The sequence below is a fragment of the Clarias gariepinus genome, chromosome 18 (genome assembly GCF_024256425.1).
Source record: "Clarias gariepinus isolate MV-2021 ecotype Netherlands chromosome 18, CGAR_prim_01v2, whole genome shotgun sequence".
Taxonomy (NCBI): domain Eukaryota; kingdom Metazoa; phylum Chordata; class Actinopteri; order Siluriformes; family Clariidae; genus Clarias; species Clarias gariepinus.
In genome coordinates this window covers 21,167,356-21,185,000 of record NC_071117.1, presented here as the reverse complement: position 1 = coordinate 21,185,000, position 17,645 = coordinate 21,167,356, and the positions used below count along the sequence as shown (strand labels likewise).

The 17,645-nt window shown below is 40.1% G+C and overlaps 2 protein-coding genes across 7 annotated transcripts in view; both read left to right on the top strand.

The window, feature by feature from the left end:
* Positions 1-4,602, top strand: part of runx1 (RUNX family transcription factor 1) — a 42,542-nt gene extending 37,940 nt beyond the window's left edge. For all 6 annotated transcript variants that reach the window (XM_053476839.1, XM_053476841.1, XM_053476838.1 and 3 more), the window contains 2 exons: positions 1,056-1,181; positions 3,238-4,602. In XM_053476839.1, coding sequence (XP_053332814.1) covers positions 1,056-1,181; positions 3,238-3,743 — 632 coding nt within the window. In that variant the 3' untranslated portion in view covers positions 3,744-4,602. The remainder of the gene's footprint in view (positions 1-1,055; positions 1,182-3,237) is intronic.
* Positions 4,603-7,893: 3,291 nt separating this feature from the next.
* Positions 7,894-16,939, top strand: LOC128506690 (protein downstream neighbor of son homolog). Its single transcript, XM_053477256.1, has 10 exons — positions 7,894-8,361; positions 9,625-9,711; positions 10,929-11,132; positions 12,007-12,185; positions 12,889-13,067; positions 13,535-13,649; positions 13,748-13,882; positions 14,897-15,095; positions 15,189-15,404; positions 16,383-16,939. Exons 1-10 carry the CDS (start codon positions 7,981-7,983, stop codon positions 16,518-16,520), a joined length of 1,833 nt encoding a protein of 610 aa, XP_053333231.1. The 5' UTR covers positions 7,894-7,980; the 3' UTR covers positions 16,521-16,939.
* The last annotated feature ends 706 nt before the right edge of the window (positions 16,940-17,645 follow it).

Genomic DNA, 17,645 nt, shown 5'->3' with positions numbered 1-17,645 from the left:
GTAAAACATGAATGAGCTTTGCCTACACCGGATGCACTGAGACGCCTGAAGCCACCCACCCAGCCATGTGTGACTCCTGGCCCATAGCAGCAGCACCAGGCCTGGGGAGGTGGGGGAAGGGGGGGGGGGGTGTTCTAGAAACGTCCGTAGGGATTCGGGGCGGCGGGAGAGGGGGGGGGGGGTGACTTGGCATCGCGCCGTAGTCTGGCTCCACTTGAAACAGCCTGAAACGCTCACTTTGGCCGCTGAGCGTAATTTGCTTCCTCTCTGATGGCTCGCCTTCCCTTCTGTCTGGAAGTCTGCAGGCTATCGGCGAGCATTTATTGGATCATACAGTGTGTGTGTGTGTGTGTGTGTGTGTGTGAAAGAGAGAGAGAGTGGCTTTTTATTCCTCTATCCTGTGTTGTGCCGTTCCGCATTAGTCCTGATAAAATTCCGGATTAAGGGGAAATATAGGTATTATAGAGGCGTGTTTAATTCTCAAAATGCTGTAGTGACGTAATGATCACGTGATGATTTCATGCTTATTTCCAGGTGTACATTGTAGCTCTCACAAATCCACTTCTAATGCAATATTCCAGGCCTGTAAAGTGGTTACAGTACTGATCGCTACATGTCCAGCTCCAGAGTTCAGTGTGTGTGAGATGCAGCCTCAGTGGACTCTCGAATGTTTTTCCTGTTATTTGGAGATGTAGTTTGGAGAATTTAAAAACCGCATATTATATATGTAATGGAATGTTTTTTTTTTTGTTTTTTTTTTTTACAATTCAGTGCACTGAACATGAGTGTTAATATGAGTGTGAATTTGAGTTGTTATTATAATTTTTATTCATAGAACGTTTAATGGTAAGAGATAAGAGCTTTAAGGTATACCTAATTGGGGTATATTCACTTACTTTAAAGCTCTTATCCCTTACCTTCAAAACTTTCCATGAATAAATATTATGATAATAACGATTATATTATAGCTGTAGTAGTGGTGTAGTAGTGATATGCATAAAAAAGTAATGAAAAAAATCTTTTTCCTGATGTTTTCTTCATCTTCTTGTTTTCAGATTCCAGGCAAATGCAGACATCTCCATCCTGGACTTATGAACAATCCTATCCTTACCTGGGTGCGATTTCTGCACAAACGATTCACCCCACGACGCCCATCTCTCCCAGCCGCAATCCAATACACTGTAAGTTCTTACTCGCAATCATCTTTGCCTCACTGATAAAGAACTGAGAAGGTCGTATTAATATGATGGAGCTTGTATACAGACAGCTCTGATTATAACATAGGCATACATACAGTACATACATGGAGATCCTTTCTGAATAAATTCCTTCTTTGGCATTTCTGTTCAATCAAACTCACATCAGACTCAATTTACTTATGAATAATGTGAGGAAGAAAAGCTTAATTTGTGGTTAAGTAATCAAAATCAGGATCAGTTTCATTAAAAAGAAAAAAAACAGGGCTAATTACATTTGTGCATTGGACAAAATATAGATAATTAGTGGTTAAAGTGGTATTTTTTTCCCCCCAAGCTCACTAGTCATTCAAGTGGGTCTTGAGTGCATTTGTGTACAGACATCATGAAGTGCTGTTCTGGATATGTCCAGGGCAGATGAGCCAATCAAAGCTGAGAAATAATTCGTGAGGTCATGAATGCCTATCAAAAACACAGTAGACATCACTTTATGCATTTTGTTAGTCTGATTTCAGTCCTTGCATAATGTTGTTAGTATTAAATATATATTTATTTTCTATTTCAATTGTATTTTCATTCATTTCCTTTTAATAAAATTTTATTTGTATAGTGTTTTTTAAGCAGCTTTACACAATCAAAAGAAAATTATGGAAATTTGTATGAAATGTAAAAATTGTGTCAAAATGATTAGATAGTCCCTGATGAGCAATCCGAGGGCGACGATGTTAAGAAAAAAATTCCCTGAGATGTCAATAGAAAGAAATCTTAAGAGGATCCAGACTCAACAGGGAGCCCATTCCCATTTGAGTGATAATTTTTATGAATAAAGCTTTAATTAAACCTGACTTTATTTAGGTCTGACATATTAAAGCTCTTAAAGGAATAAATAAATCATGCATAACTCTCTGCAGGTGAAGTTTCAGGATTATGGCCCTGAACAGTTTATTTAAATATACAGTATGGCTCACTATGGTAATGGACATAAGGGTAACTGGCATGGGCCATATGTTTATTCCATGTAAATAAGGGATTATCTGACAGACGCTTGTTTCCATGAGGCTGAAGATGATTCATCTCTTGTGTTTAAATCACTTCTTGTTTTGATGTTACTTGTTTCACAGACGCCGATTTGTGCGTACGTCATGCCATGCTCGATTCTTCACTTGTCTCGAAGCAGCTTTGATGATTAAGCGTCGCGGTCTTTTTATTGTACAGTCAGCATGTATCATGTATAAAGCATAAGAAAGTCTGTTGTTCTGGACAGAGTTTCCCTAAAACACATCGGCACATAGCTCAGCGCTCAGTGGTAAAGCGAGCAGCATGTTGGTCACTTTCTCTTTCCACCAGTTAAGAAGATCATACATTTACAATACCTTTGGCAAAAACATATAATGTACTTATAATTATTATTTTGGTGGATGTTTAATAAAAGTCCACACGTACAGTACTATACAGTATACCGATCAGCCATACCACCAAAAATGCAAAACATTCTGCCCACTATTATGTAAGTCCTCCTTTGTGCCAGCAGGGCAGCTCTGAGGCATGACATTACAGGGCCTCTGAAGGTGTGCTGTGATATCTGGCACCAGGATGTTAGTGGCAAATCCTTTTGATGCTGTGGGTATTGTGCGGTGGGACCTCTATCGATCAGACTTGTTTGTCTGGTGCATCCCATTGGGATCGGACTGGGATGTAGAGGCCTGTTATGCACCAAGAGTCTTTATGCTTTTTCATTATGACCAGCATTGACATTTTTTAATGGGTTATCCCACATTGCATGTTGCATGTGATTGGACTGGATGGGCTGGCCTTTGGTCCCCTGCAGGCATGAGTATGCCTCGGGTACCCATAATACTGTCACCAGTTTGCTGGTATATACTGTAAGTAATAATCAATGTTAATGGTATGACTGATTGTAGTATAGTTATCATAAGCTGGAATGTCTAAATACATACAGCTCCATGTTTTTGTAGAAACATTTCTGCACATTAGATTTCCATGTTATTAGTTCTCTAACCCCACATTTTTTCTCCTGCAGGTTCAGACCTGTTCGGTGACCCACGTGTCGGCCTGGAGCGGCCCTTCTCCTCCATCCCCTCGCTGCCGGACAACCGCTTCACCGACCCCAGAGTACCTTACCCCACTGCAGCCTTCACCTACACTCCTACCCCTGTCACCAACGCTATCGGTATCGGCATGTCCGCCATGACTGCGCCGGCTGGTCGCTACCACACTTACCTACCGCCTCCCTACCCTGCCGGCTCCTCCCAGGGCCAGAGCGGACACTTTCAAGCTAGCTCTTCACCCTACCACCTGTACTACAGCAGCGCTACTGGGTCGTACCAGTTCTCCATGATGTCAGGGGGAGGTGGAGGGGACCGCTCACCCCCCAGGATCCTGCCTCCCTGCACCAGCGCCTCGACGGGCTCGGCCCTCCTCCACCCCTCGCTGCCAAATCAGAATGACATTGTTGTTGAGGCGGAGGAAAGCCACAGCAGCTCTCCAACCAGCATGTCTGCTGAGGCCGTGTGGAGGCCGTACTGAGCAGAAGCTTTACTCAATACGGGACTGACATGTTAACCAATATGAAGTGAACGGCTGATGGAGCAGTGCATGGACTCGGTTTTCCACAGCATGAGACTTAAGTTTGTTTCTTAAGATGATTATGGATCATATGTTGTTGTTGTTGTTATTGTTGTTGTTATTATTATTATTATTATTATTATTATTAATGTTATTATTACACCAGCTCCTTATATTTCTAAACAAATACACTGACATGGCACTGTCATCAAACTTGAATCTGAAGAATTATATCATTTTGGTTTGCCAGGAAATGTATATCTGCCAAAAAAAAAAACAGCTTGTATGCTGGGAACTAATCATTTGTGGCCATGAATGATGAATTTCACACACGACTGCCTGCACATTTACAATCACTCAGTGCTGAGACCCAGCAGTTCTGAGATCAGTAACTATAACCTTTAGAGAGGTGTGTGTCACAGAGCCCGCCATTACTGAAGCAAGAGTTGTGCTACCAGCGCCAACATTGGATGATTTCTGTTTCTTTCTGTGATTTCCATTTAAAAGAGACTCTGATGCACATGCAGTCCCAGGTTTATGAGGCTTTACCTCATCAGTCACTGCCTTTTTAGGTCGTCCTCTTACACTCACAGAGCAATCCCTCCAGTGTTTCAGATATCCACTTTCTTCCTTATAACTTCCCAGCATGTAAATAGAGTGTAAACTACTTGTTGATATCACTGGTTGATTGACGTTGACAGTGACGGTGTCTTTCACTTCCACACTTGAGAAAACTAGAACTGCTACATAGGCTATATGTTTTTCAGTACTGCTTTATTTTGTGAATGTAAACCTTGTGAAGAAGCTGATTGTTTGTAGACGTTGTCGTGTGGTGTCCTTCTTTCTCTTCACCGAGCAACGGTCGGGGTCGTGAGAAATCGAGGGGAAGGTGGGCAGACTGTGTCTCTCAGTGTCATCTTGTGCTGATAGGACAAGAATGGCCGGGCTCCTAAAATGGTGCCAGCTTCTAATACCCCCCCTCTGCCAGCCCCTGCTTCCATGTGCTATTCCTGACCCAAGAAGAATTTATACAGACAAGCAGACAAGCCCTGACCTGCCCATGTTATTCAGCACTATCTTCCAGACAAATACGCACTCTCTTTATGTTCTGATTACTCACTAGTCTTGGTTGTTCTCTTCTTTACTCTCTGCCAGATTTAGGGCCACTATGTCTCCCTTCATTGCTTTCAGCCGACTCCAACGTTTAGCTCTCTTTCAACATCTTCTTTGATACCTGCATCCACCCCGTCCCCCCCCCAACATACACAGTAGAGAGCAGAGGACATGGAGAGCTATATAAATGCAGCCTAGCTCAACAGTCAGTGCACAGAGACTACAGAGCTTTAGCTATAATCCAGCTCCAGGATTCGGGCCAAGCTCCATAAAATATATTTTAAAATTATATAAAAGGCAGCCGGTGTCAGAGCGGCATGACTCCACCGGCTGACAACCCCAAACACACACACTCACACACTTTACGGCACAATCCCACCATTTTGCTGCTACCACAAAGCAAAACTAAAAAAAAATTTTCAGGTTTTCAACATACAGTATTTTCAAAGATTACCAAAGTGTGTGGCTGTGTGAATAAGAGAGAAATAGAGACAAAGACAAACAGGAAGTTAAAAACAGCACGTGATACATCAACCATAGCCTAATTTGTAATGGCAGCTATTTATAGCAATTAGAATATTGTTAAATATAAAACTCTGTTCTCAGCCATCAGACCTCACAGATGTGAAGCCACGGCTCTAAACCACGTTAAAGGTAAAAGCAAGACTATTAAACTATAGTTAGCACCAAAAGTAAACAAATAAACAGGACGGTACTCTGGAGAAATATGTCACTGCTGTTAAATCAAGCATGTAATGGAAAAGCTTAAAATTCAGCTCCAGTCTTTTGACTTACGATTGATAATTCTTCATGATCGTCCAGCCACATCTCCATATCCTTACACGATTTAGCCTAAACATTCCAAGACTGATTAAGAGTCAAGGTCTCTCACCTATCAATTACACACCATTCATCAAGTGGATGCTTCTTTCCCACATCAGCGCTGACAGCCAACAGAATCAATAACCAGGGCACTAACCTCTGCAAACCTCGTCTGCCTCGACAGTTCCCAGCTCCTGTCATTTGGCCTGGGTTCCGCTCGCAGATTTCACACCGTGATTAATCACAAATGATAATGGTAAACAGGGGGAAATTAACTGTGGTCAGAGGCAGAACACGTCCATTAATCTAAACACATGACGCTGCTGGAGAGGGTCAGGTGATGACTGAACATATTAAAAAGAACTCACCGAATGAGTCAAAGTCATGTCTTACTTATCACAGAATTCTGAAGATTAATTTTGATAATACAGATAATATTGGATGAGAAACCTGAACTCCTTCCATGCTGCCCATTAAAAAAACAAGGGTTAATATATCAGGATTTTATTCTAGAGATTTTATTTGAGTTCATACTTGATGTAGCAATTTGATGCAGGCTTAACAATAGGGACAATGAGCACAGCAATTAAATAAATTAGATTTATATTAATCATTTAAAAAATATATATTATATTTTTCTTTATATTATATTATATTATATTATATTATATTATATTATATTATATTATATTATATTATATTATATGATTTAGGGCATGTTTGGGGTACACCCTGAACGGGATGCCAATCCTTTGCAAGCTAGACAAACACACTACTACACTACTACTCACACACACATACACACACTACAGGCAATTTGGGAATGCCAGTTAAGCTAACCTGTATTTCATTGGACTATGGGAGAAAACAAAAGTAACCAGAGGAAACCCACCAAGCATGGGGAGAGCATGCAAACTTCCCAAGACTCAAGCATATTTAATCATTAAATATGCTTGATTTATTTAACCCATTTTCCTAAGCACTTCAAACATGCCAAGGACTCAAAGCAGGGGGGACGCTGGACAAGGTGCTAACCTATCGCAGGGCACAAAGGAAGTAAACTCCACACACACTCAGACCAGAGGCAGGATTCAAACCCGCATCCTTGGAAATCTGGTGTGACAGTTCTCTCTATTTTTTTTTTTACTTTTTTAAAATGTATTTAGGCATTTGACATATGCTCTTATCCAGAGCAACTTACATTTACATTTAGGCATTTGGCAGACACTTTTATCCAGAGCGACTTACATTTTTATCTCATTATACATCTGAGCAGTTGAGGGTTAAGGGCCTTGCTCATGGGCCCAACAGTGACAACCTGGTGGTTGTGGGGTTTGAACCTGGGATCTTCTGAACCATAGTCCACTGCCTTAACCGCTGTGCTACCCCTGGCAAACTGCCTCCAAACTTCCCTCATTGGATAGATACTTACACTGGTTAGTAGGTTAACAAATATCCTAATAATAATAGTTATACCTTTATGTACGTATTTAAGTTAAAAAAAATGTTTTAGTTTTAGTTATTTTAAATCATCGAGTGTGCATGCCAGTCAAAAATAAGCACTCACTATATATTGCCTATTTATACATATATAGAGCTGGGGTACACCATGGACGGGGTGCCAACCTGGACCCTACGGTTCAAGATGCAGGGCTAACCATTACTCCATTGTGCTGCCAAACATAAACACATAAAAAACATATATTATGAAACATTTTTGATAATATATATAGGATTTTTCTTTTCCTAAACTGTGTCTACATTTTTCTGTGTACATTATACACATACAGTATATATATAAAAAAATCTAACGTATAGCAATAAATATAGTATTTAATATTTCTACACGTTTTTCCTTTCCTAAAGTGTGTATACATTCTTGGCTGACTCTTCATATACTGTGTATTGTATTATGGGAGACTTTTATTGTGCTTCAGAAGAGACTTTGTTTTTGTCTAGATTTCCGGTCTTAAATAAAATAAAATGTTCAGTCAAAGCAGCTTTTACGCAGCTCCAGTCTGCGCAGCAACATAGTAAAGTCTGCGTAAAATCAACGCAGCCGCAGTGGTTGTAGCACGGGGAAGGGTTTTGACGTAGGCACATCACGCGCGAAATTCATAACGGGAAAACAACAGACGCAGCGCGCGCGTTTTTTAGTTACAGCCTGTGTGTTTAGTTTGTGTGTGTTTTTTTTTTTTTAAATCTCTGTTTAAACATTATTATTTTAATAATATTTTTATATAAAGTAAGTTATTTTTCTGCGATGGCGGATCAGAGCTATTACTCTCCAAGCTTTAAGAAGCCGTGTGATATCCTCCGCATGAGGAGGCGAAAGCGGGCGCGGAGTGAAGCGGAGAGTCGGAGCGGCGCTACCGCAGAGATCCGCCCGTTCATTCCCGGACCTCAGCTCGGCGCCCAGGCTCGAACAGGCGGCGGCGGCGGAGTGAAGCGCAGGAACCCGTTCGCTAGCATCGAGAACACGTACAGCAGCCCGAGGAAGAAGAGGAGCTGCGAGGAACCCGTGTCGGAGTGCGGAGGCTCTCTCACCGCCGTGTGTGAGGGAGAAAAACCCCGGGAGAGGAACACTGAGGGTCCGGCATCGCTCAGAGAAATCCTCCTCATCAGCGACTCTCACACACAGCGTGTAAATCACTCATATCTCACATTAATACACAGGAGTTCAGACTGAGAGCTAAGCTAAGGTTAGATTAGATTAGGAGGCTACTGTACTGTAGAGCAGGGTTGCTAAGTGGCTAAGTACAACTAACAGTAAGCTAACACCTGTGTGTGTGTGTGTGTGTGTGTTAATAGAATGTGTTGTATACTCGGTGAAGAAGTGTGAAAGGTTCATGTCAAGATATGTTTTTTAAATTTCTTTGTTAGCGAATTGAAGCTAATCTAATTAACAGTGACATTAAATCTATTGCTTTTAAACATTCCTCCTTAATACACATTAAATATGATGTGTGTAATTAATACACACACTGATAAGCCATTACTTTATGACCACTTGTTTAATATTGAGTACGTCCCCTTTGCCACGTCTTTCCATCATAACCAGCTTTAACCTTTTCATCAATCTGATCTACATTAGCGTTTCTTTAAGATCAGACTACACGGGCCGGCCTTCACTCCACAAGCTTCGGCCACCCGTGATCCTGTCCTCAATTCACCGGTTTTCCTTCCTTGGATGACTTTTGGTATGTCCTGTCCACTACAAACCAGAAAAATCCTACAAGAGCGCAGTTTTTTAGACTTGTTTTGACCCCGTCCTCTAGTCATCACAATTTGGCCCTTGTCAAAGTCACTCAAACCCTTACACTTTGACTTTCTTTCTGCTTTCAGTACATCGACTTCAGGAAAAAAAGTTCAATTCATGTCACCTGATATGTCCCACCTTACTTCCAGTGTAGTTACTGTGAGAAGGGACAAATTGTTATGGCTAGAGGACTGGGTCAGAGCAAGTCCAAAACTGCAGGATGTTCTCAGGCTACAGTGGTCAGGACATACCAAAGGTGATCCAAGGAAGGACTGGCGACAGGGTAACGCGTGACCAAGGCTTACCGATGCACATGTGGAGTAAAGGCTGGCCCGTGTAGTCCCATCCAATAGAAGCGCTACTGTAGATCAGATCGGTGAAGAAGTTAATGCTGGTTCCAACAGAAAGGTATCAGAGCACATACACATAAATAACGTAGGGGACCGACTCAATATTAGGTAGGTGGTCATAATGTTATGATTGATCAATATAGTTCTAACTATATATAACACTTATTATATTATATTATAACACACGATAATTATCTTGTAGACTATATTAAATAATTGCACTTCTTCAAATTTACAAGCAAGGTGCTGGTTCATGTTATTAATACACATTTTTATTTTACATGTTTTTTTCTTACAGCCAGAGGAAGCGGTTTCTCTCTCTGAGGATCTCTCTTTATTTGACGAGGATGCGTTCGAGCCAGAAAAATCCACCCCTATCCTGAAGGTGCGTAAAGCATTGTATCTGAAGCAGGCGTAATGGTTGGCACTGTGGGCTTGCTCCTTTGGGTTTGATTTTAGCCTCGGGTCTGTGTGTGTGTGTGAATTATACACTACGGCACGAGCATCATAGTTCGGTAATTTATCAGCACCATGAAGTGGATAAAATGTATTATGAATTTAACTTGTAAACAGTGTCAAACTGGCCATAATTTCCTGAACACAAGAAATGTAAAAAAAAAAAAAAAAAAAAAAAAAAAAAAAGGAAGAATAATAACTTCACTCTGTCTATAGCAATTAGTGCACACACCACCTAAGTTGCTACTAGTAATGGCACTGATAATGTTATTGCACACCTCTGTGAACACGTCCTCAATGACAGAGTAAAATCCACCACAGCAGACGTCAGCATGGGGTTTACTCCCAACCTTCACCCCCCGGGCAGACCCAAGTATATTTGCCCACCCTTTTTAAAAATCTGTCCAGGAGATCAATCAATCAATCAATCAGTCAGTTATCGCCAATCATCTAAATAGTAGAGGACCGTTCCCCCTCTACCAACTGCTCCTGTTTATTCTGGTATCACGAGAGCGGCGTACAGAATGCAGCGGATGCCAGCTGCCATAAAAATTAATTATTAAATAAAAAATTGAGAAAGGCGTACTGTTGGTAGCACATGCTCTGCAGAGAAACACTGTTTCACTTAGTGAAGAGCTCCTCTTTAAAAAGCCAGAACGCCTACGTGCTCTGACAAACAGTGCCATCTTTGTACCCCAAATTGTGTTTAGTTTCTAATTTTTTTACTTCGACTTACTCTACTCATACCAGTAGATGGAGAGTTTATAGGTTGAATCTCTGAAATGTGAAATGAATAGAAATATTATATAGATGTAAATATTTTGTTAAAGGTCATGTGTATTTGTATGAAGTGGAGCACTTTTGTGCTGACAGGTAATGCCGGTCTGTTGCGTTGGCTACCACTGAAGTATATTCCAGTCCTGTGGGAAACACTGCATCACCACTGTCTGCGCCACTTCCATTTAATCCTCACCACAAATGACTTTTTCTTAATCACTCAATTGTTCAGACCTTTCTGCATTTTGTCCGCTCTGGGGCTTTTCTTCTGTTGCCACGTCACCGCTCTGCCTTAAAGGTTTAAGTGTTTAATATCCTAAAAGACCCTTTTTAGATGTAATACCTCATTCCTTACTTTTCTATAATTAGAGTCCAGGGGCTCCTGATCTTCGCAGCGAGTCCCCTCCGGAAGTGTGTAGAGAATATCCAGCAGACTGGAGTCTGAAGACCCGAGTGCTCGTCACCTCGCCACAGTCTTTCTCCTGGGCCGAGCATCTAAAAGCTCAAGAGGAAGCTCAGGGCCTGAGCCTGCACTGCAGGGCGGAGTACACGCCTCTGCCACAGAATATCCAGGTAGTATTTAAGATGGTTTAATAGATCTGTAAATATACTTCATGCATTAGAAAAGCTGTCGCATGCCAATCTTTTGTTTTAATTCCATAACACGCCACACTTCGCCCCTAATTTATGTGCAGTATGCCAAAGCAGAAGGTAGAAAAATAACAATGTGTGATGTGCTTAATATGTAATTCGCAATATAACATGGTATAACCTTCAGTGTGATGATCTCCAAGCATCACTGGTGACCTGACAACTTTTCCCCCTTTGGTGCACTGTGTTTGAACTCTGGGGGGCACAGCTGTGCATATGAACCCAGGTGCTCTCGTCTCATCTCTCACTTTCTGTCACAGGAAAATAAAAGTTTTTAAAATAATTATAATTTGTTTTACTTTAACATTAGACAAGTCCATATTTGTTGTTTTTTTGCATATTTGTCACACGTAAATGATTGAGATCATCAAACAAACCTTGCTAAATCATAAATGATGAATTTGCAAAAAAAATAAAGAAAAAGGAAGGAAGGGGACGAATACTTTTTCACTGCGCTGTACATTATTACAGTTGTAATATATAGAGTTTGTGGTTGACGTACTCATGACACGTTAAAACAAGCAGCCTTTTTATTATGCTAGTTTAACATTTTTCAGTCTTTCAGTTTGTGCAGTAGTGGATATTAATGCTTTCTAAGGCATTTTGTATTTTTACTACTGTAAAAAATACCATCAATAATTATTCAATGTAATATTTGTTATGATTCTGACGATTCAGTTTGGTGACATATCGTACTTCACGTGTCGCCCCTGAAGAGATGCTCGATCCTGTGTCCTGATGATGTAGATGCAGTGTTAACATGCATTAACTCAGATTCTGTGTGATATTTTTCCAGGACCCTCGCAGTTGTGCAGAACTGCGCTGTGGTTTCCAGCAGTGTCTGCAGTATTGGCAGCATCCTTCTCTTCCCTGGCTCTCTCTGTTCCCCAGGATCGGAGCCAAGAGCAGTTTCACTGGCAAGAGCACACCATGGGCCCAGGATACCACCGTACAGCAGAGTCTGATGAGTGAATGGTAAGAGACAGAGAGAGACACTGTGGATGTGACTGCACATAAACTCACCTTGTTTGTTAAAGCGTCCATATGGGTTTTTTATTGCAATTTCTTTTTTTTTTTTTTTTGCCTTCCTATGTTTTAAGCGTTGACGAAAAGTCAGGGGAAAATAAATCTTTGCCTCATCCTCATCTCCTTTGTTTGATATCTGTTATCTGATATATCTGATATATGTTGTGACACACTCGATAGTTTTACTGATCGTTTAACATGACTTTATAGTTAGGATATTTGCTGCGTGTTGGTTTTTGGCATGTTGGTTTTGGCAATATTTTTTTAGTTTTTATAAAAAAAATTTAATAATGAACTAATTGCATTTTTTCTTTAACTTGAAAGCATTTTTATTCATCTTTTGCATTACTATATTTTAATAAATAAATAAATAACTAAATAAATGGGATTCAGAATTGTGTAACATAGAGTGACATCCCTTTTTTCAGCAGAGCCCAGGCAATGATAAAATTAATATTATTTCATTTTAAGCTACTATACAAACTTGACTGGGCAACAAAAATTGTGGACATGGGCAAAGAAGCAGCACAGAGAGTTTTTAATGTTTGTTTTCTATTTCCATAACCCGGTATCAGTAATTTAATAATAATCATAGATTTGGTCGTACGTGACGTATCGAAACCCCAAATGCCTCTTTTCGTCTGTGTTACAGGTCGGTGAGCTTGACGTCTCTGTACAGTCTCCTAAAGGCCAAACTCTGTCCATACTTTTACCTTTGCTCCTACCAGTTCACTGTGCTGTTCAGAGCAGCAGGACTGAGTGGAGCTAAAGGCATCACTGCACTCCTTTCCCCAACCACCAGGGGCCTGCGCGAAGCCATGAAAGCTGATGGTAATTTATTATTATTATTTTTTTAAATAAAAATATACCCAAATGCCCTTCTTTACTGAAATATCAAATATACAAGTCAAAAGAGTAAAAAACCCTCTAATGATTAGAGAACCAGACCAAGAGAAACTGAACTCCAGAGCTGAGCTCAAACTGTGTACAGACTGTGAGACTATGGTGATGATTCTGGTCATATCAAAGAAAGGGTTTTGTACTGACTTTGTCCTTCAACTCCCAGCTTCATAAAAACATTGAAACAGTGACTTATAAAGAGGTCGTGGCCCATGACTGGTTCTTCATGAGAAAACATATTTATTCAGTACTTCATAGACTAAATAATGTGTGTATGTAAATTTTTCATGAATAAAGTACAGTAAATCAGTTTGAGATGTTGGAGAATCAGTCAGTCCTACTTTAACATCAGTATTTCACACATGGATTGTCTGGCTGATGTGTGTGTGTGTCTGCAGGGATAGAGTTCTCACTACCTCTAGTGGAAGAGAAAAAGAAGAACAGAGAAAGCAGCTCCTCACAACTCAATGACAAATCTCAACTGACTGACGGAGATGAACAGTGCAGTGATCTGTGAGTAATGAATGAGCTGCTATTTATTTACTAAGCATGTGACATTAGCTATTTTAGCACTTCACATCATAACTGAACACTTTTTTTTGTCGTTTCAGGACATCAGAGTCCAATGATAAGGAAGATGAGGAGCATGAGGAGGAAGAGGAGGATGATGAGGAATGTTTCTCCTGGCTGAAAGAGATGGGGGTGCAAGACAAGATCAAGAAACCTGACACTATCTCAATCAAACTGTACGTTAAACATGCTGATGCACAGCATGCGCCTGTGTTTTGTGTCATTCGCTTATGAACTTAAAGCCCCTGCCACAGCATTTGGGTTGAGGTCTGGACTTTGACAAGGCCAATCCAAAACCTTGATATGCTTATTTGTAAGCCGCTTTGGTATAGATTTACTGGTGTACTTCGGCTCATTGTCCTTTTGAATGACTCGATTTCAACCGTGCTTTAGCTGTCAGACAGATGACCTCATATTTGCCTCTAGAATACTGAGGAGTTTATGATCAACTCATTGACTACAAGGTGCCCAGTAGTGATGAATCATTTCAGTGACTCGGTTCTTTGAAGGGTCTTTGAATCTCGTTCATCAAAATGAACAAATCTTTTTTTTGAGTCATTTAGTTCATTTAGTTCATTTAGTTCATTTAATCAGAAATAAAATTGCATTTTCAATAAAAAGACCCCCAATACGTCTACATACACAAATTTTGGCTATAAAATATTACAATTCAGCTAAGGACATATTATAATAAACAGAATGAGTAGCTCACCTCTCATACCCTCCAGTCTGAGTCTTTTAAATCTATTGTATTGTATAGCGGCTATGGGAGTCACGTGACAAAAGAGCAAACGACTCATAGTAGAAGAGTCATTGAGAAAGAATCGCTCAATTCTGTTTTCTGTACATGACCTAAGGGGTTTTGTGATGATTTGCGCATGCGCACCAAGTGGAAAATAAACAAAACAGTCTGAGAGTACTCGTTCTTCTGAGTCACGTTAAAGATTTGTTTAAAAAGAACAAATCGTTCATGAACGACCCGTCACTACACTAAAAACTAGGCTTTAAGGCCAAACAACTCCACTTTGGTCGCTTCTTTCCATAGGACTTGTTTCAGAAACCTTGTGGTTTGTTTAGATGCAGTTTTACAAACTTCAGTGGTTGTGTGTGGATGGATGGATGGATGCTCAGTAAATGTGTACACTGTGATATGAAAATGAATCTAAATCTTGTCATTCCTATTGTGCTAGGCGTAAAGAGCACAACGAGGTACGACTGGACCACAGGCCTGAATCAGTGGTTCTGGTGGAGGGCTCAAATACCTTCACCTTGATCAACTTCCTAATCAACTGCAAGAGCCTGGTGGCCGCAGCTGGTCCTCAGGCAGGGTTGCCCCCTACACTGCTCGCCCCAACAGCGTTCAGAGGAGCTACACTGCACACGATGAAGGTAGGAGTCTCTGAACAATATACAGCGGTTATTAAAATGTATTACATCAACAGATAAACTGTATGTTTGTGGTTGCTTGCTGTGTGACTCCAGGCACGAAGTGTCAATGTGAAGACCCAAGTGAGGACGGGGTATCAGGATGTGTGCAGTCTGGAGGTCACCGGCCCGATAATGCCTCATGCACTACACACACTTACACAGCTGTTGAGACCGGCACAGAGAGGAGGCTTCTCTATGACACTCTACACACACGAGCCCAGTGCTGTTCTCAATGTACCGGTCACCAAGTCAGCTGACTCTGACACAGCGGTAGGTCACGCCAGCAAAAATTTCTTTATGTTGTGTGTGTTTCGTGCCAGAAAACATTTTCGTTAAACTCCAATCTGGACCAGTGCAAAAACACAAGAAAGAAACTTTAAGGGAAGTGAAGATATGCTAATTTAAAATTTAAATGGAAAACGCCCTTATATCATAAAAAAATTAATCTTAAAAAAAATTATTATGAGTGTGTATGAGTGATGTGTGTGTATACAGCGGAACCTGGACATTACAAATTTAATCCATTTCCGGAGGTGAGTTCCTAAAACGAAGTTACGTATTGTGATTCACTTTTTCCCATAAGAAACAATGTAAATGTAGATAATCTGTTCCAGCCACATCATATTTTTTCATAAACTATTAAACAATTTAGAAAAGACATAAAAACTAAGTAAAAAAAATTATTTATGCTTCCTCTTGGCGCCGGTTTCTTTTTTTTTTATGATTAATTCTTTTGAAATTTTCACTGGTCTTCCTTTATTTATTTATTTTTCTTGCTACCGTCCATGATAACTTTCTTGGGACTGCGGGTGCTATGATTTCATTAAATTTTGCACAAATAAAAAAATAAATAAATAATAATAATAATAATTAGCAAAATTGGCTTGGCTTTTCACTGACGCAAACGGGCCATCGATGATTTGATAAAAATAATAATTATTATAATAGTGCCATTTATAGCAAATAATGCTTTTTGTGAAATATCCCTTATTAAAAATAAATAAATTCATTATTATGGCACTGTTACAATTTTACTATGATAAGTTAATGCTAATAAAAAACTAAATTTTAAATTGTGTAACTTTTTTAATTTCGAAAACAGTTGTTTATTTATATGAAAAAAGAAGTGTATAAACACTTCAGTGGGTTGAAAATTTTTTGAGAATACTCTGCAGTCTCAGTCGTGAAGCAGATCGGTGTTGGCTGGAAATGTTAATTCTAACCATCGCTCATCCTGTCTCGTCTCAGAGTAACGTGTCGGAGGAGTTGAGCCGCTGTGGTTTGCAGCAACACACAGTGCAGCAGCTGATGGAGCAAGCGACGCTGGGCAAGAGCGCACTGCGACACCTCGACATGAGGGACTATTCATACAGTTGGAGGTCCTGAGCACTTCCTGCATCACCACAGCTCGCCTCCATGTGCTCTACAGACTCGGCGTAAAACCTCACAGCCACAGAAACAGGCAGAGTTAGTTTACAGCACATACACAACCCATGGACCTCTTTAACCTGTGCAATGTTTCTTCACAAAAAGGAAGTCTGTTACTGCCGCTTCATAATTCTGAAGGTGGATTGTTTTAACCTGGTGTGTTTGTGTGTTAGTTTAAGTTTTAAATATGATTGTGTGTTGGTGTTTTATTCAGCACCGGATTTCTTGTAAATTTCCACTTATGATCTTTTTACCAACATGCATACGTTTATGATTCTAGATGAAAAAGCAGTTTTATTTAATGATTTGTTCTTTTAATTTTAACCTTGTAAAAGGCATTGTATTTTATGTATATTAAATTAACTGGGTTTTATGTGTCATGGACTACGTGTTTTTGTTTAAAAATATATAATGTAATGGAAATGTAAGAAGATTAATTCATGTTACGGTAAAAAAGCCTTTCATTTATCTTCTTTACTGCTTATACTGTACAGTGTCACACACACTCATTTATACATTATGGGGCAATTTAGAGAATGTGCAAAACCACACAGACAGACCTGAGACGGGAATCGAACCTGGATCTTGAAGCCTGGCTACAAATACTAACCACTCCACCACCATGTCACCTAATAAGACATTGTTTAAATGGTTTCTTTATACTGTACTTTTTAAGATAATGTTTGGGAGCCTTTACTTCTCACATATACTGTACATTGCAGTGTGATAAAGTAACATACAATACTTTTGTTCCCAAATTCTACTTAGGAGGGTGGATTATAAGTCTTGCAAAAAAGCCCAGCAGTGGCAGCTTGGTGGTGCTGGTGCTTAAATCCACAACCTTCTGATCAGTAACCCAGAGTTACATAATATAATCCTAAATAATATTTAATTCTTTATACTAAACATTTTCACCAAGTTTAACATTAAAGTGTTTCGCATTAAGACACCACTCGGACTCCAGTTTCCTCGCAGAGCCCAAAGACATGCAGGCTGTTGTTTCTATTTTGTCCAAAGTGTACAAGTATGTCCTTGTGCCCTGCGGTTGGCACCTAGGTTGGTTGAAGTGGTTCGTGGTAAGAC